The sequence below is a fragment of the Leptopilina boulardi genome, unplaced genomic scaffold (assembly GCF_019393585.1).
Source record: "Leptopilina boulardi isolate dan_hultmark-lab unplaced genomic scaffold, ZJU_Lbou_2.1 LbouV2_38, whole genome shotgun sequence".
Lineage (NCBI taxonomy): Eukaryota > Metazoa > Arthropoda > Insecta > Hymenoptera > Figitidae > Leptopilina > Leptopilina boulardi.
In genome coordinates this window covers 1,954,997-1,978,208 of record NW_026137951.1, presented here as the reverse complement: position 1 = coordinate 1,978,208, position 23,212 = coordinate 1,954,997, and the positions used below count along the sequence as shown (strand labels likewise).

The window sequence follows — 23,212 nt, the reverse complement described above, 5'->3', positions numbered from 1 at the left end:
GAAAGGTGGGGAGGGAGAGAAATGAAAGTAATGACATGCAAGGTACTCATACACGTGACTCCTATAGGAAGTAACACGTAAAGGGTCGCTGGCATGGAAAACGCCTTGTCACGCAATGCAAATGAGTCTTACCTCTCTTTTTCATTCGACATCTCATATATTTTATATACCATTTTTTTTGTTCCCCTCCAATCAGGACAATTTGACAAATTTTGTTAGCAATTGCAATAAAATTTTATTTCATTTAATTTGTCAAATAAATAAATTTAAAAAAGATCAATTATCCTTCAATTTGTGATATTACCAAAATTTTTATTAGAATTTATATTTTGTTTAATAAAGCAGAAAATAATAATTTTTTTAAAATCAACATTTTTCTAAAAAAGAAAAATGTTGCCTCGTATAAATATTTCATATTATTCGGAATTAATTGAGCACTTAACTTATATTTGAATGGCCTGTAAGAGAGCATCATTTATGTAAGTTAAGTTAAGAAAAATGAGAATGATGAACGAAGATAGATAGGAAAAAAAAAATGTAAACATAGAACTGAGTTGATTGGATGCCAGGGGACATGCGATTTGCGAATTATAAAGAATTTAGACCAGAATAGATTCCCCCCCCCCTTTTTTTATAATTTGCATATACACTATACGATCTTTGATTTAATCAATGTCAAAATAATATACACACGAGTGTCAAGGTTTACTGATTTGAAATTTAATTTTTAATTGTTAATTAAAAAATCAGTGAGAAAAAATATTAAAATTATTGTAAATAATTTATTTTTTTTTCAGTTTCAAATTTAATATATAAATACGAAAATTGTTGAGAAATAATTTTTAAAATATCGTCGTTTATTTCAGTGAGTCAGATAAAAAAAAAAAGTTACGCCTATTTTACAGTAAAAATTGTATATAGTTTGAATATAAGGAAATAAATTAAACGTCAGTTTTGAAATCGAATTCTAAAGAACGATTTGCCATCAAATTTCTATGAAAGAGAGAAGAGAAGTTCACATAAATCGAACAGCTGTCAAACATTATGTAAGGATTTCTCATAAGAGACCTCTTTCTTTTAGAAGTTGAAATTTTTTTTTACTTACATGCAAAAAAGGAGATTAGAAAATTATTTCAAAAAAAATTCCATCTTTTCATTTTGTACTTTATTATTGAAATCGATTGAAATATAATTGTAAAATATAGATTGTAATTTAAAATAAAGTTCTCTATTTTAATTTATTGATAGATTTCCAATTGATATTTATTTTAGTGTCACAAGTACAAGAATCAATTTCATACTGGAATTTAAATCCTATTTCTATAAATTGTATTTTTTTTTTGATATTTTATATTAGATATTCAAATTTAATTTAAATTTGATTTAATTTAAATTTAATCAAATAATATATTTATTTAAAAATAAAAAAAAACTGATAATCAAAAATAAGTCGACTATTATAAAAATATTTTTTATATCAAACATTTTTATTTTTATAATAAAAAAATAAAATTTCAACATTTTGAAAATAATTTTAATCGAATTTATTTTACAATATGCAAAAAAGATTTATTTTTTTTAAACGATTACAGTAAATTTTTACACCTCAGATTTGACCTGCAATGAGGAAAAATGTGCGTCAATCTTAAAATTGCCTTAGGGACCATTCATTTTTAAAAGCACGCTAACAATGCAGTTTGACCTGGGGGGGTTTCGAGCCAAGAAAGAATACGTTATAACCAAGAACCATTGCTCAGAAAAGGACCTTTTCACACGCAAACTCCCAAACTTGGAATATTTTTACCGGTTAAAAAAAAAGAAAGAAAGAAAGAAAAAAAAACCTTATATACGTGTGAGATGCAAATCTTTTCTAATAATAATATAAGTGTTTCTTTAACCCATTTTTCTTTGTAGAGTTCTATTTTTATTTATTTTTTTCATACCCTTTGAAGTGCAAATTAAATAGTATCATTTGCTTTTAAATTATTTCTCAAAAATTATTTAATTATTACAAAGTCATAATTATTATTATTTTTATTAATAATTTCTCATTAATGTTTTTTGTCTGATTTAACAGTCAGTTTTACTACTTATTATTTTTTTTTTTTTTTAAGAAATGTACTTAAAGTTTTATCAGTTTAAAACTGATTTTATTTGTTTTTTGTCTGACCATAGTTTGACTTGAACTACTGAAAATTGATAATTACAGTTGTTTTATATGAATTGTCTGAGCAAATATTGACTCCAACTACTGAAAAATGGAAATTGTAACTAAAATTAGTAATTTTTAAGATAACTTTTAATTTTTCTCGCCTGACAATAGGTTGATCTAAACTACTGAAAATTACACTATTTTCTATTTTTATCTATTGTCTTACCCAATATTGACTTGAACTACTTGAAATTAAAACTATCGAAAAATACACTATTTTAAGCTACTGTCTGACACAAAATTGACTCAAAGTACTTAAAATATGTAGAAAATATAAAAAATAAAATAGTAAAAAATAGTTAGCAGTAAAAAATTGAAGTAAATTAATTTCCACTGTCTGACTCAATATTGACTTAAACTACTCGAAATAAAAAATTGGCAAAAATTACATTATTTTAATCTAGTGTTTGATCCAACATTGATTTAAACTACTGAAAAATTGATAAATAAATAAAAATAATAATATAGTAAAAAATAATATTTGAAAATTAAAGTATTTTTATCCATTGTCTGACAAAATATTGACTTAAACTACTCAAAACTAAAAATTGTCGATGATATATTAATATACTGTCTGACCTAATATTGACTTAAACTACTAGACATTAATACTGTTAAAAATTACAATATTTCAATCAATTTTCTGACCCAACATTGGTTTAAACTACTTGAAATTGTTACTATTTGTAATTTTTAAGGTAAATTTTTTTTTCTCGCCTGACAATAGGTTCATCTAATCTACTGAAAATTACACTATTTTTATATTTTTATCTACTGTCTGATCCAATATTGACTTGAACTACTTGAAACTAAAACTATCGAAAAATACACTATTTTAAGCTACTGTCTGACACAACACTGACTCAAGCTACTCAACATAATTAGTAAATAAAAATAATAAAATAGTAAAAAATAGTTAGCAGTAAAAAATTGAAGTAAATTAATTTCTATTGTCTGACCCAACATTGAGTTAAACCACTCGAAATTAAAAATTGTCGATAATTTCACTATATTAATCCATTGTCTGACCCAACATTGAATCAAACTACTTAAAATAGTCTATAAAAATAGTAAAATAGTAAAAAATGGTTAGCAGTAAAAAATTGAAGTAAATTATAATTTCCATTGTCTGACCCAACATTGACTTAAGCCACTCAAAATTAAAAATTGTCGAAAATTACATTACTTTAATCTAGTGTTTAACCTAAAATTGATTTAAACTACTGAAAAATGATTAGTAAATAAAAATAATAATATAGTAAAAAATAATATTTAAAAATTAAAGTATTTTGTTCCATTGTCTGATGCAATATTGATTTAAACTACAAGAAATTAAAACACTTAAAAATTACAATAATTTAATCAATTGTACGATCCAATATTGACTTAAACTACTGAAAACTTATTATACAGTAGAATAAAAAGTACCAAAAGAGATTAATTTGTCAAAATGAAATTATTTATGGAAAGAAAAGGTTGTTAATTTTTTTTTTGTAGTTTTTTTTAAACAGATACCAATATTTTTCGAGGATTCTTTTTTTTTTTTGATAGATAAAAAAGTGACGTGAAGACTTAATTTAGCTCGTTTGTCCCTCGTATTCAGTACATATGTCAGGTTTCACTAATAGAAGAGATTTAGACATGAGTGAGCCATCCAATCAAACCCAAGTGACTCACAGTCAATAGAAGAGACGTACTACATTCAACTGATATCGCCATCTTCATTAAGATAAGACCTCAATACTATAATGGCGTACTTATCTGTGCCAGGACGAATCCTATATCGTCTATGCTTTTGTTCCCATAGATGTCCCCATGTTGTCCTACATTCCCATTGCGAATACTTGTCAATATCAACTCTCAAATGAAGCTGAACAATTTCAAATTGAATTAAGATCCTCTCTCTCTCTCTCTCTCTCTCTCTTTTGTTGAAAACTTTGTTAATTTTCGCTATAAAATTGAAATGCTTCTAAGTCTTTAATGTACTTGCTTGCTCTCTCTCTCTTTTCATATTTCGCAAAAAAAAAAAAAAATTACAAACAGCCTTCACTTCTGATAAAATTATCATAACTTTCTTATATCAAAGATATGGAAATTTTCATGTTTCATAATTCAAAGAGGAACCTCTAATGTTCCGAGGATTAATTTCTTTCTTCTAAATCTATTAAAAATGTAAATGCGCCTTTTTAAATTCTAGATGTTATTCCTTTTATGTTTGATCCGTCTCACTTATCCACATTAAAAATTTATGTGGATATAATTTGAAATCAATAAAAAAAAAAAAAAAAAAAATTCAGCTTTATTTTATAACAATTTCCACTCTCAGAGAAAAAATATATATTTATTTCAAATAAATTTTATTTGTGCTAAATGAATTTTTTCTTATTTAACGGTTTAATCCACAAAAAGAAAAAATTTTGTTATCCCATTATTTATTTATATAAATAAATATAGAAATAAATTTTTATTTTTTATATAAATTTGTCTGAAGTAAATAAAAAAATTTTTTTTTTCTATATACAAAGTTAATAATTTTGTTTTGTAAAAAAGAAAAAGAAAAATTTTTTAATTTATATTCAAAATAAAATGAAAGACTGTGTATTAAATTTTCCAGTATAAATTCAAAGTTGCTCTTTTTGCTTTTAATGAAAAAGCGAAATTGAAAAGGTAATGTGACTCTTTGTCAGATGAACATTGAGTAATGAAGCTTGGAATTAGATTCCGTGAAACACACACGCCACAAATAATTGTATTATCTTATGCAATCAACGTATATATAACTATAAATATTTTTTCTGTTAACAAATAAACATTTCACACAATAAACTATTCACTTTGTATTCTTTCATATATACATATAGTATTTTTGTTGTCTTTAACAACAACAAAAAAAAAAAAGAAAACTCTTTTCCGTCGAATCAGTTGAAACTCTCAGGTTCATTGAAACGAACTTAATTAACTTTCCAGCAACGGCGATTGCGTCTGGACGATTATCCGTAAGCCATGTCGACGTTTGTGTGTGTACATTGAAAATTCACTTTATGCCCGACACTCACCCATCACCCAGAGAATGACAAAACGGAAGAAAATGGAAAATAAAAAAACAGCTCATTATCTCATCTTAAAAATTCTTTTTAAAATTGTAAAAAAAATTTTTACAAAAATTAAATTTTGTACCAAAATAAAAGAAAAATTAATTTTTTTTTTCCTCTTGAGGAATAAATTTTTCCATTCAAGACTGAGATAAAATAACTTTTGAATGGGGTAAAGTGTCCTTGGGGTAAAACGGTCAATTTTAGTTCATATCGAATGATAAGAACTGGTCAAAATTTCTAAGAAGAAGAATAATTTATATTTAATAGAAAATTTGATGACATTAGAAGTTTCTTAAGCGAATAAAGAGAGAGAGAGAGAGAGGGGGGGGGTAAGTTTTTAATGTAATTTCATTGCCCCTCCCACCACTAAATTTCAGTGTTGAAACAGAGTCACGTTCTGAGCTCGTTAAGGGAATGCAATCTGTCTCCTTGCGAACTAAGATACTCTGATCGATTTTGGTATCCGCCTTGGTAGTAGCCCAGTTTCCCCTTTACCGGCTTCCTAAAACGATAAGGACTCGACACCAACGTACTTAACGAATACTGACATAAGATTTCAAAATTCGCTTTAATAATGTAAAAAAATTATTTACAGTATATATATATATATATATATATATATATATATATATATATATTTACTGATATAATTATAATTTTAGTAGTTTTTAGGTAGTTTGAGTCAATACTATGTCAGACAATGGATTTTTAAGTACTAACTATTTTTTTACTATTTTATTATTTCTATTTGATAACTATTTTGAGTAGTTTGAGTCAATATTGCGTCAGACAATGAATCAAAATAGTGTAATTTTTAACAGTTTTAATGTCAAGTAGTTTAAGTTAATGTTTCGTCAGAAAATTCATTAAAATATTGTAATTTTTAAGTGTTTTAATTTCAAGTAATTTAAATCAATATTGCGTCAGACAATGGATCAAAATACTTTAATTTTTAATTATTATTTTTTTACTATTTTATTACTTTTTATTTACTAACCATTTTGAGTAGTTTAAGGCAATATTGGGTAGGAGATTAATAAATAATAATTAATAGATTAATAAATTATAGCCAATTTTTAATTTTGAGTAGTTTAAGTCAATATTTTGTCAGAAAATGGAACAAAATATTTTAATTTTTAACTATTATTTTTTTAGAAATTTTTAGTTTCGATTAGTTTAAGTCAATATTAGGTAAGACAATGGAATTTAATTTACTTCAATTTTTTACTACTAACTATTTTTTACTATTTAATTATATTTATTTACTATTTTAAGTAGTTTGAGTCAATTTTGGGTCAGACAATAGAATAATATAGTGAAATTATCGCCAATTTTTAATTTTGAGTAGTTTAAGTCAATATTAGGTCAGATAAAGGAAGTTAATTCACTTCAATTTCTTTAGTACTAACTATTTTTTACTATTTTATTATTTTTATTTACTATTTCAAGTAGTTTAAGTCAATATTGGGTCAGACAGTATATTAATATATAATCGACAATTTTTAGTTTTGAGTAGTTTAAGTCAATATTTCGTCAGAAAATGGAACAAAATGCTTTAATTTTGACCTATTATTTTTTCTAGTATTTTTAATTTCGAGTAGTGCTAACTATTTTTTACTCTTTTATTTTTTATATTTACTACATATTTTGAGTAGCTTGAATCAATGTTGTTTCAGGCAATAGCTTAAAATAGTGTATTTTTCGATAGTTTTAATTTCAAGTAGTTCAAGTCAATATTGGGCAAGACAATAGATAAAAATAGAAAATAGTGTAATTTTCAGTAGATTAGATCAACCTATTGTCAGGCGAGAAAAATTAAAAGTTATCTTAAAAATTACAAATTTTAGTTACAATTTCCATTTTTCAGTAGTTGGAGTCAATATTTGATCAGACAATTCATATAAAACAACTGTAATTAATAATTTTCCATTTTCAGTAGTTCAAGTCAAACTATAGTCGGACAAAAAACAAGTAAAATCAGTTTTAAACTGAAAAAACTTTTAATACATTTCTTTTTATTACAAAAAAAAATTAAAGTAAAATTTAAGTAGTAAAACCCACTGTTAAATCAGACAATACATTATTTAATAATTAATTAATACAATACATTAATCAATTATTATAAATTTGTAATTTTCATTATATAATTTAAAGAAATAATCAAAAATAGTAATTTTCAGTAGTCATAGTCAATGTAATTTAAAAAAACTCAGACCAGTCAGATAAAGGCCTTTTTTATTGTTTAGTAGTTTAAGTCAATATTTGATCAGACAGTGAATAAAAGTACTTTAGTAATAATATTTCCGTTTTCAGTAGTTTATGTCAAGCTAAAATCAGACAAAAGATGAAAATCAAATTAAATCAATCAGTTATAAAATGATAAAAGTTTCAGTGTATAATTTCAGTAGTGTAAGTCACTGTTAAGTCAGACAATACAATAAAATAATTACCAACAAATCTAAAATAATTCTACTATAAATCTAGTAATTTTTTAGTCGTGATATTTAAATGCCAATCAATCTAGACAGAAAGTAGGTACTCGATTTTATTTTTCAGTGATTAAAACCAATATTCGATCAGACATGGAATTATTGTAGGTATATAAGTTATAGTCAATCTAAGAGAAAAATTGCCAATTGATTTTTTTAATTTTTAGTAGAAAAATGTAAATAAACACTAAAATAATTTATGTCAATAAAAGGCAAAAATAATGTCATTAGTCATAGTTACGACAGCCTTGGGGCATTCCACATCAAATATACCACAATTTGTTTAATGAAATAAAAATTAAAAATTACGAGTCATATTGTGACTATATGTCTATAGCTAATGTAAATTATCACAGCTTTGGGTCATTCCACATCAAAAATACCACAAATTTGTTTAATCAACACTTAATTTTCTCTTGTTATTTTTTTTTACGAATAAGAGAAATAAAAAAATTATCTAATTGCATTTTTATGCGGTAATTCTCTTTCTCTCTCTCTCTCATTTCTTTTTTATGTCCAACTGATCTGGCAAACGAAGTGCACGGCTTTTTGGTTAAAGGAAAGTATATGTATTCCGGGGCCAAAAGCGTTCTGCCATTTTTTGTCAGATTCTACGTTTGTTCAAAAGATTGTAGAGCATCGAATGCGCGCAGGTGTTCCACATAGATAGCGGCCATTGGCATAAAGCCAATAAAAGCACCTATGCCCGCATCCCAAGTATCGATCTCGGCTCACGACTTTTCATCGAATTTCCATGCGCCACTTAAAGAATACTCGCTTCGTCTTTATCTCGAGATTTTCTTCTTTCAAAGCTGTCTTCTATTTCTCTCTCTCTCTCTCTCTCTCTCTCTTTTCCTCTTTCTTCCTATCTGTTTCTATCTATTCTGTCTCTTTCTCTCTTTCTTTCTATCTTTTTCTTTTTTTTCTTATTTTCTTTTTTCTTTTTTCTCTTTTTCATTCTCTCTTGTCTCTTTTTAACCACGTCGCCTTTACCCCGCGTTTCCGATAAAGTGTGTAGTTTACCATCATTTGAAAAGCTGGCACTCGTGTTTCGCTGAAATCGCTTGTTCATCGACAAGCTCAAGCCTTAAGCTTCTCATCCTCTATTTTTCTGATCCTCTTCTTTTTCTTCTTCTTTTCTATTTTTTTCTAAATGCTTCTTTTTTCATCAACAATACTCAATGTTGATCTTTATATTTTATTATCTATTTTTTTTTTCTACAACTTTGTTCTATAGAATTTGAGTTAAGAAATTTTTTTATTGTTTTTATTTTTATATTTTTATATTTTCGTATATATTTGGTTTTTGATTTCTGTTTTTCGATTTCACTTTTCTTTTTATCCGCTTGTTCATATTCTGTTCACTCATTTTTTATCAAAGAACCCCTTGTGTTGCTTTGATTCCTGTCACGTTCTTTTATTATATACTGAGACGCGCGCGCGCGCACACACACACACACACATGCCAGTGTATAAAAGGTTAATTATTTCAGGTATTAATTACCAAGTGGCTTTAACAGACCAAAAGGTAAATTTGACGATGTTGTAGCGCTGCTTGGCAATATTTTATAAACCGCTGGCGGTCACGCTATGGGGGAAATTTTCTCGCGAAAACTATAACATCTTGATTTTTAGTTACAAAATGAAGACCACTAGGATTGGAAAAAAAAATTATTTTACTAAAGAAATCTCTTTTCCTGATGCTTATCCATATTTTAGAAAAAAAAAATTTAATTTGAAGTGATAATTTTTAAGTGATATATTTTAGGAATTTACAAGGGAAAAAAATTATTTAATTCAAATAATCGATTAGTTGACTATAATCAAATAAATATTTACTTTGGGGCAAATAATTTTTCATTGAATGAAATGAACGGGTCTTTAAACCAATAATTTCTGTATTTGAAACAAATGCCATTTAATTGACTTAAATAATAATTATTTGGTTTAAGAAAATATTTATTTAATAATAGTTTAATAATATTTAATAACTTTTTTTTCAGTGTAATAATTCAGTAGAACGAGTCAATATCGAATCAGCCCAAAAAACAATTATAGTATAAAAGTGATCTACTAAATCACATTAGTAAAAAAATTTTACTCATTTTTAGTAAAATATTACTATTTAATTTGGTAGTTTTCAATTTTTGTTACTAATTTTTAATAAAATATGACTATTTACTTTGGTAGTTTTAATTTTTTACTAATATTTAGTAAAATACTATTTTTTATTTGGTAGTTTATATTTTTTATACTAATTTTCAGTAATATATTTCTATTTAATTTTGTTTATTTTAATTTGGTTTTCTGACTACATTTTAGTAACATTTTACTATTTAATTTGGTAGTTTTCAATTTTTGTTAGTACTTTTTAGTATAAAATATTACTATTTACTATGGTAGTTTTAATTTTTTACTAATATTTAGTAAAATACTACTTTTCTATTTGGTAGTTTATATTTTTTATACTAATTTTTAGTAATATATTTCTATTTAATTTTGGTTATTTTAATTTGGTTTTCTGACTACATTTTAGTAACATTTTACTATTTAATTTGGTAGTTTTCAATTTTTGTTAGTACTTTTTAGTATAAAATATTACTATTTGCTTTGATAGTTTTAATATTTTTTACTAATTTTTAGTAAAATACTACTTTTCTATTTGGTAGTTTAAAATTTTTATTACTAATTTTTAGTAAAATATTTTTATTTGATTTGGTAGTTTTGGTTTTTTTGACTACATTTTAGTAAAATATTACTCTTTAATTTGGTAGTTTTCAATTTTTGTTAGTACTTTTTAGTAAAATATTACTATTTGATTTTGTAGTTTTAATTTTTTTAAATACATTTTTAGTAAAATATTACTATTTGATTTGGTAATTTAAAATTTTTGTACTAAAGGTTTAAAGTAAAAATTTACTAAAAATTAGTGAAAATTCTTACTAATTTAAATTAGTAACACATTTTTTACTAATTCAGATTTAGAGAGTAAACAGAAAATTACTTAGATTTTGAAACGTTGGAGTAAATTAATTAAAACATTAAAACAATTTTATATTTTTAATTAAAGTGGAATACAAATTTTCAGTAGTCATAGTCAATATAATATCAGACAGAGTCTTCATATTATTAAAATGACAGTAGCTCTAATTATTATCGATAGTCAAAATCAGTATAACGTCAGGCAAATTATATTATAAATCTGACTTTACACTGATAACAATATTATTTATTATCAATTATTTTCTCAACGTTAATTGTTGGTGATTTTTTAAAAGAAAAAAAAAATATTAATTGTCAAAAGCCTTTAACTGCTATTCATTTTGCAAAATCATGTATAGTTCACGATAACAAATTGATTATTCATGAGTTTGAAGAGATCCTTCACTATAAGAACTTTGACTCTTGCACATAATAGCTGCCAGTATCAACAAGCAAAGTCATTAAATGAATATTGATGAGGATGGCGTTTGTCGCGCGTAGGCTTTTCATATAAATAATAAACTATAATAATTATTTTCGAAGAAAATTTTTCTATTCGGTATAGAAAAAAATTGTTCATTCCTCCCGAGTGAAAAAATAAAAAAATACACTGAAAAAAAATTTGAAATATTTGACTATTATTAGATAAATATTAATTTGTATCAAATAATTTTTATTTAATTCAAACAAAAAAATATTTTCTGTATTTAAAATAAATAATATTTAATTGACTCAAAAAATTATTTGGTTCAAGAAAATATTTATTTGATAATCAAAATCAAATACATTTTTTCTTTAGTGTTGTATGTTAACGAAATTTAATAACCAAAAATTTATATATCTTACTTATTAAATTTTGTTAATGTATTTCTGATCTTTTGAAAGTTGTATAAGATTTTCTAAGTATAAACTTTGTATATTTATATATATAACACTCTTGATGATGATTCGTCTCAAAAACAAAGTTGAATTCATCGAAGAACTTTCTTCTCGAATTCCACTGAAAACTTGAGAAAACCAATATTGTGAAAGGCTCGGAGGGCTTTAGTTGCTCTGCTTTCTTGCTGCTTTGCGCTCGAAACATATTCGAGACACGAAAGCTAGGTAAATTTTAACGATAAGCCCAACAGGGAATCGAGCATTGCCGAAGAGAAACTGTCTCTCTTTTCTCTGTGTCGATAAAAAATAACTCGAATTTTTTTTTATTTATTTAAAAAAAAAAACAACAAAATAAGCATCGCAACTATGTTAAAATCAATAATAATTTTGAAACAAATAAAATTTAATTCACTCAAATAAAAAGTATTTGATTCAAGGAAATACTTGACTATTATTAGACAAATATTTATTTGTATCAAATAATTTTTGTAAATTATTTTTTCATCAAAATAATAATTATTATTGTTATAAATATTATTAATTCAATTATTATTTTTATAATTATTACTACTAATTATTATTAAAATTATTATTAAAATTATTATTAAAATTATTATAATAATTATTATAATAATTTTTATTATTATAATTATTATTGTAATTATTCAAGGATATTATATATGACCATTACCATAATTATTATTCCCACGTAATAATTACAATAATTGTTATATAATACAAATGGCAAAAATTAGGAAACATATATATATAATTATATAAAGTATTTAAAGACGCTCATTAAATTTTTTTTAGAAAATGTAAATTCCGTTTGGAGTTGTAAAGTTTTTTTCTTGAGGACGTATTGTTGAAAAAGAGAACAAAAGGGATTACGAGCATTTTTTTTTTTATAATTCGGCGAGACAAAGTACAATGGCGGAAAAAAATGAGAAATGAAAAGAAGCTATATAGTAATGCAAAAAAAAAAAGAAGAAGAAAAATAAAAATGAAAAGAAAAGTAGGTAAAACCTTAAGGAAGTTTAGATCGGACCTTAATATACAAGTTCGAGATTTTGCTTTTGGAAAGAAGAAATGGTATTTTAAATTATTAAAGGCGTTGAATATTCCTGTTTCTTATATTCTATGGTACAATATACCTTTCAGTTCTTCTTTAATCTTATTCTAATCTTCGTCGAAACTTTGCTTTTATGCTAGCTATTCACATCACTAAAAACGAAGTTAAGAGATTTTTTTCGTCTTTACGTTTTTAATGTATGTTCATTCTAAATCGAAGGGTGAAAAATTAATTTAACTGTATTTTATTTTATTAATGTTACTATTATTATTAATATTATTATTATTATTATTATTATTATATATTATTACATATATATTATTATATATTGTTATATATTATTATACTTTAATGTTAATATATTATTATAAAAATTATTAATTATTAATTTTAATATTTAACTAAAACAAATTCAACATATTGCCTTATATCAGTAGTAAAAGTAAATTAGAGTCAGACATTAGGAAAAAACATTTGGCAAAGTAGTAAAAAAAAATTTTAATTACATAAATTCTAGTATTTTTAATACCAGTAGTAAATGTGATTTAAAGTCAGATTTTTTGAACTCTTTAACTTTTGATATAAGTAGTGAAAGTACGTTTTAGTCAGACATTGCAAATTCTTGTAATTAATAAAAAAAAATAATAATAAAATATAAATAATAAAAAAAAATAAAATAAAATATAAAAATAATAATGTTAATAAGAAAATTATTTCATGTGAAATCAGTAGTAAAAACAATTTTAGTCAGACAAATATATTTTGTATTTTTGTTAATTAAATAACAGTAGTAATTTTTTTTTGTAAGGTATATAACAGTAGTAAAATTATACTTTGTTAGACATAGAAAATGTTTCTATATATCAGTACTAAAATGAAGTTATTTTAAAACATTTAAAATTCTTGTAATTTTTGCTATCAGTAGTAAAAGACAGTTTTAGTCAGACAAAATGTGTTAAATTCTCAAATGCCTAGGTGTCACTAGGTGGAAGACAATTCTGTCAGATAAAACCATTTTAATTCTTTGATTTTAGTACCAGTTGTAAAAGACCCTTTCCATTCAGCCCCTACGTTTTAAAATGTATTTAAGTAGTAAAAGTAAATTGCACTCAGACATTCCTAATCTTATAGAAGTAATTGTAAAATTCAAGTTTATATTTCATTTTTAATCAGTCAAATTTTACTGAGTCAAGTAACCGATTATTAAAATCAAATAATTTTTTTTCTTACAATAGGAGAAAATTGAAATTATCTTTTATTAAAAAAAAAAAAAATTATCTTTGTTTCAAAGAAATTTTTTTATTTAATTAAAATAAATTTTTCTCTGTACCCTATGACCTGTACCTACCTTGATTCTACTATTGATTTTAAAGCTTTTATTTAAAGAAAATTCCTTTGAATCAAAAAATTAAGAAACTAAGAAATTTTTTTTTGTTTCAAAGAAAATTTTATTTTGAATGAAAGAGAAGCAACACTGAAAATTATATGGTATTAAAATAAGCTGCAACGTTCCTCCGATGTAGGGAACGTAACGTAACGTAGCGTAATGTAATCCGTTTTTTTTTTTTTTTGATCGTTTCATATTTAAATTGTTCTCGTCGCACATCCTTATTGTAAAATCGTTTACGTCGAACTTTTTTTTGTAATCGCGTTGTAAGTAAGCAATTTTTAGGTTATGTCGTCCTTTTTTTTGTGTTATTGTTCGAATTGTGTCTGTAATTTTAATGTAATATCGTTGTATAAAAACGAACCCTGATCCGGCGAGCTAATTCAACACTTATTTTTGTCTTTACATTCATTACAAACGCTTATTTTAATGTCTTTTAATTTTCTGTGAAGTTTAAAAAATTGGTTTCTTTAAATCAAAAAAATCTTTTCTTTGGATGTACATATCTTTCTTTCACTTTCTTGTCTTATGTTCGTTGCATCGACTTGAAGGGTCGGTTATATATGTGGAGAGTGCAGACTAAATAATGGCTGCTCGGATATATATATATAAAAAGAGAGTGAGAGAGAGAGAGAGAGAGAGAGAGAGAGAGAGAGAGAGAGAGAGAGAGAGAGAGAGAGAGAGAGAGAGAGAGAGAGAGAGAGAGAGAGAGAGAGAAGGTTGCCTATTGGGATTGGTGAAGTTCATTTCTTCTATTTCTGCAAGATATCTTATTTCGATCTATCGAACGAATCCGGGAAAACTCAAGTTTATAGGATGAACTGTCCTTGAAGGAGGAACTAGAGATGGACGTTCTCTGAGACATACATAGCGCACAAGAGATGGTTTGGAAGATTGGCCAGTCGAGTTTTTCGAAGGAGCAATAAAAAAAAAACCTTCCTTTTTTTCACGATTACGACAAAAAAAATTTCATCTAATATTTTTCCTTTTTTCATCATTTTTAATTTTACCAAATTTTTTTTTTCCAAAGTAATTTCAAAAAAAAAAAAAAAAAATTCCAAGGATTAAGTAAAAATTATTTTTACTTTTTTGGTATTAATAATAATAATAATAAATAATAATAGTAGTAGTAATAATTATTTCTCGATATTTTCTATATAAGGGAAATTAAAAATTCAGTTTATGAATTATTTTTCTCGGAATACTTAATTAATTTATTAAATATTTAGTATTATATATCAAATTTCGAGTGATGAAGGAAGCAGTTTAAGAGTTGAGCTCCTGGTGGTCTTAACAGCTTGCCGGTTTTGAAACTGATTTTGCAAGATAGATCGAAACTTTAAAGGAGGGAGGTGTGTATATATATATATATATATTCTCAAGTGTTGTAAGTTGGATTTAACGCGTAATTGCTTTATTAGAAACTCATTTGTGGAGCCACAAATGGAGGTCTTGCCCGAATCACGTCTGAATTAAGCTCCCGCCGTTGAATCGGTGTTAGGGAACATCGGAGTCGTTAATAACTGTGAGAACGATACCCCCGAGGGCTACCTTCTCGGTTTTCTTAATCTCCTCAAAGCCATTCTCATTCGAAAATTCCAAATGTCCAACAAATTTTCGTGTCACCGTTCAAATACTTAAAATAATTCTCCACAAAAGGAAAAAAAAAAAACTATCACACGCGATAAGAATAGAAAAATAGTTTATAAAAAAAAATTGACTATTATCACATAAATAACAAAAAAATTTTGAAATCAAATAATTAAACTGTATTTGAATAATTTTTGTATTTCAAACAAATACCATTTCAAATAATAATTATTATTATTTAATACAAATAAATATTTATTTGATAATATTTAAATTATTTGAATTAAATAAATTTTTTTCAATACGTCAATTAATATAAGGTTAACAATAATAATGAATAGAATATTGAAAAAAAAATTAAATTTTCCTTATTTTGTTAATGTAATAAATATTAATTATAAATATTTTTTTATTACGCAATAATAAAATTCGATTTTTAATCTAGCTTAATGATTTCTCATTCATTCGATTTAAAAGAAATCATCAATATCATTTATAAACATTCGTTACAAGTTATTTATAATTTTCGTTTTGAAAATCAAATATTTTTAATCAAAATTCAAAATGGTTACACTGAAAATTGAACTCGTTTTCACCGAAATTTTCAAATATAATTGGAATTATTGATTCTACTAAAAAAAAAAAAATTGAATAGAATAAATTAAAATAAAATTTTTAAAAATATTAAATAGAATAAACTAGAATAAAAATATTAAACGGAATAAAATAGAATAAAATATTAAACAGAATAAAATAAAATAAAAATAATAAAATACTAAATAGAGTAAACTAAAATAACTATAATAAAATATTGAATAAACTAAAAGAAAAACAAAATATAACAAAAAATACAGTAAAAAATAAAATAAATTATTCACTCTTGAAAAAATAAAATATATAAAATAAAGTAAAACAAAAAATAAATAATTAATAATTATATTAATAATAATATTAACCAATAATTTAAAAAAAAAACAATAATGAAAAAGCAATATAAATTTATTTTCACAAATATATTATGAAAAAAAATTTATTACAATTTTCTATATACGAAAGTTAAACTTGGGTTTTTAATATTCAAAATGTGATGGTATTGTCGAGTGGGGCTTTGAGAAAAAACACCGATTCGTTGTGTGTATGTTTACACTCTATTGGTCATAGTGATGAATTGCTTTGGTTCCCTTCGTTTAGTGCGCGGTTGAAACAAAAAAAAAAAAAAAAAAAAAAAAAAGAAAAAATCAATCCACAACTTTAACCGCTTTTAAATTGTACAATTAATCGAGGCTGACGCCAGCTCTTCACATCCCTCTGGTTATACGCTTTTTCCATTTGTGCCGTCAATACCACTCTGTTTGGAATTAAGTGTATGCCGTCCATACAATTCAATATTCAAAGCCCTGGAGCCACACAAAGGTTCACAAACTTTTCTGGACAGTTACTGTATGTCTCTCTCTCTCTCTCTCTCTCTCTCTCTCTCTCTCTCTCTCTCTCTCTCTCTCTCCCCTCTCTCTCTCTTTCTCTATATATATATATATACAGGTATATTCAAACGCAGTTATAAATTTTACGATTTACTTCCCCTCCATGTTCTACCAATCAATCACATCATCATTGTTTACTGATAAATTTCAATCAACGCGTTGAATCACTTTCTACTACAATTTGCCCTTTTTAATTCGTGTATAAACAATTTTTCTTTTATTCAAATTAGGTTTTTACTTTTGGCATTTATTTTTTCCCAAATAGTTCTTTGAACATTTTTTATTTCTTTTAGAATAATAATAATTTTTTTGAAATATTTTTCTCAAAGAATTCTCAATTTTTTTTTTCTAACGATACTTAAAAAAATAATTATTGATATAGTGATTAATTATCAATAACTTATTTTTAAAAACAAGTATCAAAACAACCAAAAAATTTTTCAAAAAAATTTAAATTGAATTGTTATTTTAATTAATTTCAAAATTTTCTTTAAATAATTTTTTTTTGATATTGAAAAATAAATTTTGTTTATTTTTATTTTTTAAATTTCTTATTTTGCACATAAAGTCTTAAAAAAATATATTATGTAGAAAATAATAAATTAAAATTTTTTTTATGTATTAACAAATTAATAAAAATAAATTTTATATAAAAAAATAAAAATTTGCAATGTTCAAAGTAACAAACAATAAAAAATGTTAAGCAAAAAAAAAAAATTATAAATAATTCAAATAACAAAAGTAAAAATGTAAGAATAAAAATATTTATCAACTGAATTAAACTTCGTTTTTTTTGTCGTTGAAATAAATTTTGTTTCGATAATTTCTCTTTTATGAATAATTTCAATGACGGTATTTAAAAAATTTACATTTTAGCGAAAAACATTTTTTTTTTTTTCACAAGCATTAGCTTTTTAATGTACCCAGGAAAATTTGCCAATTTAAAAAATGTAAAATTTACTTTTCCCTTATAAATTTGTGTATTTTGACGGTGAACGTTTAATAATTTGTCTGTTGCGAGTGCATTCGAATGTTTCACATGCAAGGCACTTTCCGACTCAAAAGTGATTAGATAGTTTGAAAGCTTTGCCCGTTGTAAAACTTCTATTCAGTGCGCTTCATGTTTCACGTTTGATTTTGACTTTGACACTTATGAACGTGAGTAATATTTTTTCATCATTATATGAACGTTTAAAAAGTTTTTTTCTCCCTCCTTCTCGCAGATAGGTAAAAAATTGTGCTCTCAGTAAAGTTTAACAAAAAAAAAAAAAAAACTTTTCAGCACAATATTATGAAATATCATGTGGGAATTTGAAAAATTAATGTAAAGTACAATTTTTGTTATGAAACTCACCTTGACGCGAAGCAGATGTTGCAGATTTTGTGATTCACTAATGTTTGGAGGAGGATTATCCGTCCCCAGACGGACGGCCGCAATCACGTTTTCCTTAGTTACATTGTACAAGAAAAGAGTACATACAGTCTGAAAAAAATGAAAGTTAATATTTCATTTCTGTTTTTAATTATATATAATTTTTTTTTTTTTTTTTTTAGTATTTTCGTCATCTAAATATTATTTATATTTCTTTTTTGATTAAAAAGGAGTATATTTTGTTTTAAAATCAATTTTTTTTAAATATTAAAAAAAATCATTTTCACTTTATTTAAAAATTGTAAATTAAAAACAATGTTACCTTTTGTTTCAAAATGAATTTTTTTTCATTTTAACTTTATTAAATTATGTTGAGAATTTTATTATTCTCATTTAACGGTAAAAAAAAATTCGTTTTTAGATTTTATTTATTACTCTATTATTTATTTACATGTAAACGGGCTTACAAAAAAAATATTTATTTCCTATTATTTAAAATATTTATTTTAATTTGGTTTTTAATTTATATAATCATTTATTTATTTCCTATTATTCTTTAGCAAATTTATTATGAATTATTTATATTATTAAATTGTGTGTAAACTTTTTTTTTAAAGAAATATTTTCTCAAGAATTATTCTGAATAAAAAAAATTTTTTTTGTATTGCATTTTATTTTATTTTTTATGTATTTTTATTAAAAGAAGTATTACACAGTTGAAAAAAACATTAAAATTAACCTTTGGAGAGTATTTAATTTTCGTCACATTGAAATTTTTATAAATAATCTCACCTGATTATTTACTTCCTCTCGCATAAAACTGTCTAGGGAAGACACCGCATCCAGCACGGTGAGATTATTATGAGGCCTTAGCAAGGTTTCATCAGTCTCGCTGTACCCCAGGAACATAAATACTCCATGCGGAATGCTATATGCATCTGGAAAGAGTGATTCATTGTGGAAATTTATATTTAAATTGTATTTTGTTTAATGAAAGTCAAGCTTTGAAAAATGGAACAAACGTTAATTAAGTAAAAAAAAAAAATATGTATAGAATTATATAATAATTATCGATTTTTTTTCATTAAATTAGTGAAATAATGACAATTGAAGTAATTATTATTCGATTTCCGATTTTTTTTCCCCTCTAATTATATGAAATATAATAATTAATATTATATATTTCATTGACACATTTTCTAGAAAATGAAAATTATTTTAAAATTGATTTTTCTCACATTATTATTTCATGAAACATATCAAATAAATTATTCAAAATTCAAACAGAAATAAAATGATATATTTAATTTTCTTTTAACAAGAAAATATATTAATTAAAAATCATTAATAATTATAAAATTAAACCGTAAGAGTAATTTTTTCAAAAATGTAAAAAAAGAAAATAAAAAAAAGAAAACTAAAATAAGAAAGTAGATAAGGAAAAAAGTTTTGATAATTTGCTATTAATTGTAGTTGAAAAAAAAATAATAATAATAATAGAAGAAAATGAATAGAAAAAGTAAATTTTGAAAATTAATTAGTTTAATGATTATCAACTTACCAGGAGAAGGTCGCATACAGATGAAACGACCACTATAGCAAAGACAACGACCTCGGTATGCTTGATAAGCTGGGGCAGCATGGTTATAGTAGGCGAAGTCAGTTTTGCACGGTGAAGATTTAACGCAAATTGTATTACAAATTAGAACTTCTCCTTCTCCACATTGGCAGAGTTCCGAACAATCCGGCTCATCATCGCGATACAACTGGGGCAAATTTTTTTTTTTTTTTTTATTATTATTTTAACTTACATATATATTTTTAACAACAATGTAATTTAAAAACAAAAATTCAAAAACATGAAATAAAAATCTCAAATAATTTATTAAAATAATTTTCAATTAGAATTTCAATTTTTTTTTATTTTATCAATTTAGTTTAATTTATGAGGTATTTTTGATTTTTAAGATTTTTTTAATTTATGAGTAATCTTAATATATTTTAATGTAGCAGTTGCTAAGGAAAAAAAATCCTTAGCAACGGTTGCTATGGAAAAAAAACCTTGGCAACCGTCGCTAAGGAAAAAAATTCTTATATCAACCGTTGCTAAGGAAAAAAATTTTTTGGCAACCGTTGCTAAGGAAAAAACTCCTTAACAACGGTTGCTATGGAAAAAAAATCCTTAGCAACGGTTGCTAAGGAAAAAAAACCTTGGCAACCGTCGCTAAGGAAAAAATTCCTTATAGCAACCGTTTCCAAGGTTTTTTTTCTTGGCAACCGTTACTAAGGAAAAAAATCCTTGACAACTGTCGCTAAGAAAAAAAATCCTTAGTCAAGTAGTTAAAAAGAGCTTTAGTCAGACAAAACAGTTTTGTTTTTCGTAATTTTATAAACAGTAAATAAAAGTTTAAAATAATAAAAATCTAGTTTTAGAGTACAAGTAGTAAAACTGAGTTTAAGTCAGACTTTGAATTTCAAATTGAAGCTAAAAAATATATGAATAAAAAAAAATGTAATGTTAATTTCATTGTTAAAAAATAATAGACTCTGAGAATTGAGTTATTTATATCAAAGTAAAAACAATATTTTCCCAACGGCTTGTATGTGTTTGAAGGGGGTTTTTTTTTTAACGATTGACATGAAATTATAAAGGCATCTTGAAGAATCAATTTGAAGAGTGCGGAAGACGATAGAGGAGGTAAAAAAAAAGTCGGAAGGAAGGAAGGCGGAGGTTGAGTGATAAAGTTGATTTCTCATCGTTATAAACTCTCTTGAATTTGAGAAGAGGTAAACATTACCCCTGAGTCAAGTAGGAATTTTATATATATACATTAGGATAATCGAGTCTCGTCTTTTTCGCCCCCTCTTAAACTTTCTATATATATAAAAAAAACTTACCCTTTTGCCTTTGCCTTCACGAATGTATTGATGTGATTGCCTTCCTCTTTCAACAACGCAGTATCCTGGAAAAGAAGACAAAAAAAAAAACATTTTTATATATGAAAAAAATGTTATATTAAATTTATTTTTTGATTTTTTTTCAAGTGGACATTTTATTGGGCGCAACAAAAAGTGAGATGCCCTATATATATATACCATCGAATTGTTAAACTTACCAACGATCAACGAATAATGACCTTTTACGCTTTTATTTTACGGTTTTAGATATATAAAATGTGCTTCAAGCAAACTACTTTTCTTAAGTATTTTATTTAGTACTACTTTTACTGTAATAGAAATTCATTCAATCAGAATTAATTTTAATTACTGATTATATACAGTGCGAGAATGGATATTATCTTTATTTCCCAATGCAAATTTGGGCTTGGAAAATGTTTTAAAATTAGTCAGAATTTTTTTTTCTATTAACAAGAAATGCAAAGTAGTTACTAATTTAAAATTATAATTTCTGTTTGTTATTCTTTATGGGAATTAAAAAAAAATTGATTCAAATATTCGATTGACTATCAAATAATTATTTACTTGGATATTAATTTTTATTTGAAATAAATAAATTTTATTTGAATTAATAATTTCTGTATTTGAAACAAATACCATTTTATTAAAATAATTACCATTTAATTGAAATAATTATCGCTTAATTAAATAAATAATTATTTAGTACAAATAAATATTTCTTTGATAATAGTCAATTATTTGCATCAAATAATTTTTTTACAGTGTAGTTTCAATTATAGTAATAAATAATGGTTTAAAAAAAATTACCCTAAAATCTTCTTTTATTCATATTACAAAAAAAAATAATATTTTTCTAATAAAAGAAAAAGAAAATTTCTTTTTACAAATTTTGAAAGAAAATTTATTTTTTCAAAAAGAAATAGAAATAAAAATTAAAAAAATACTAAACATAGAATGTAATATTAAAAAAATTAGAAATATTATACAGTATTAGAAAATATCGAGAGAAAAAAATTTGTAATTTAATTAGAAAATTTTTTTTATTTTTTTCGATATAATATTGAAATAATTTTGTGAAAATATTTGTTGCGTGACTTACGAGGTGGTGTCGTGCTGGTCGTCGTGGTACTGGGTGTCGTGACGACACTTGTGGTAGTAAGTTCCACAAATTCTGTTGTTGTTGTTTCGGTGGTGGATTGTCTGGTAGTGATTTCCGGTATCACATTGTCCTCAACTTCCGCCACAATGACAGACTCTGTTGTAGCTGTGACTGCCCGAGTTGTCGACATTGCTGAGATTGTCGTCGTTCTTGGATGAAGATGATGTTTTCTTCTCGCGTGATAATCTTTTTGCGATTCAACTGAAATGATACAATTTTTTTACAGAATTTCATTAATTTTTTTTTAATCAATAATATTTATTTATAAATTAATTTTTTTTTCTAATCAATTTTCTCTCTTTTCTTTAATTTCTACACCTAGAGAAATGATACATAATAAATATTTATAATAATATAATATTTATTATATTAATAATAAATATTTATAATAATATAATATTTATTATATTAATAATAAATATTTCCTCTTGAACCAAATAATTTTTATTTGGGTCAATTAAATTTTATTTACTTTATTTATTTTTTGTTTGTTTTATTTTGGATTTTTTTTCTTTGTAATAAACATGTAACTACTTGAATTAAATAAATTTTATTTTTACATTGCAAATTATTAT

The 23,212-nt window shown here is 24.4% G+C and overlaps 1 protein-coding gene across 4 annotated transcripts in view; it reads right to left on the bottom strand.

Annotated features, from left to right (window-relative positions):
- LOC127287997 (uncharacterized) overlaps positions 1–23,212 on the bottom strand; it is a 335,689-nt gene that overhangs the window by 9,294 nt on the left and 303,183 nt on the right. For all 4 annotated transcript variants that reach the window (XM_051315170.1, XM_051315171.1, XM_051315172.1 and 1 more), the window contains 5 exons: positions 22,578–22,838; positions 21,458–21,522; positions 20,121–20,325; positions 19,352–19,497; positions 18,542–18,670 (listed from right to left, as the gene is read on the bottom strand). In XM_051315170.1, the coding sequence (XP_051171127.1) occupies positions 18,542–18,670; positions 19,352–19,497; positions 20,121–20,325; positions 21,458–21,522; positions 22,578–22,838 (806 nt within the window). The remainder of the gene's footprint in view (positions 1–18,541; positions 18,671–19,351; positions 19,498–20,120; positions 20,326–21,457; positions 21,523–22,577; positions 22,839–23,212) is intronic.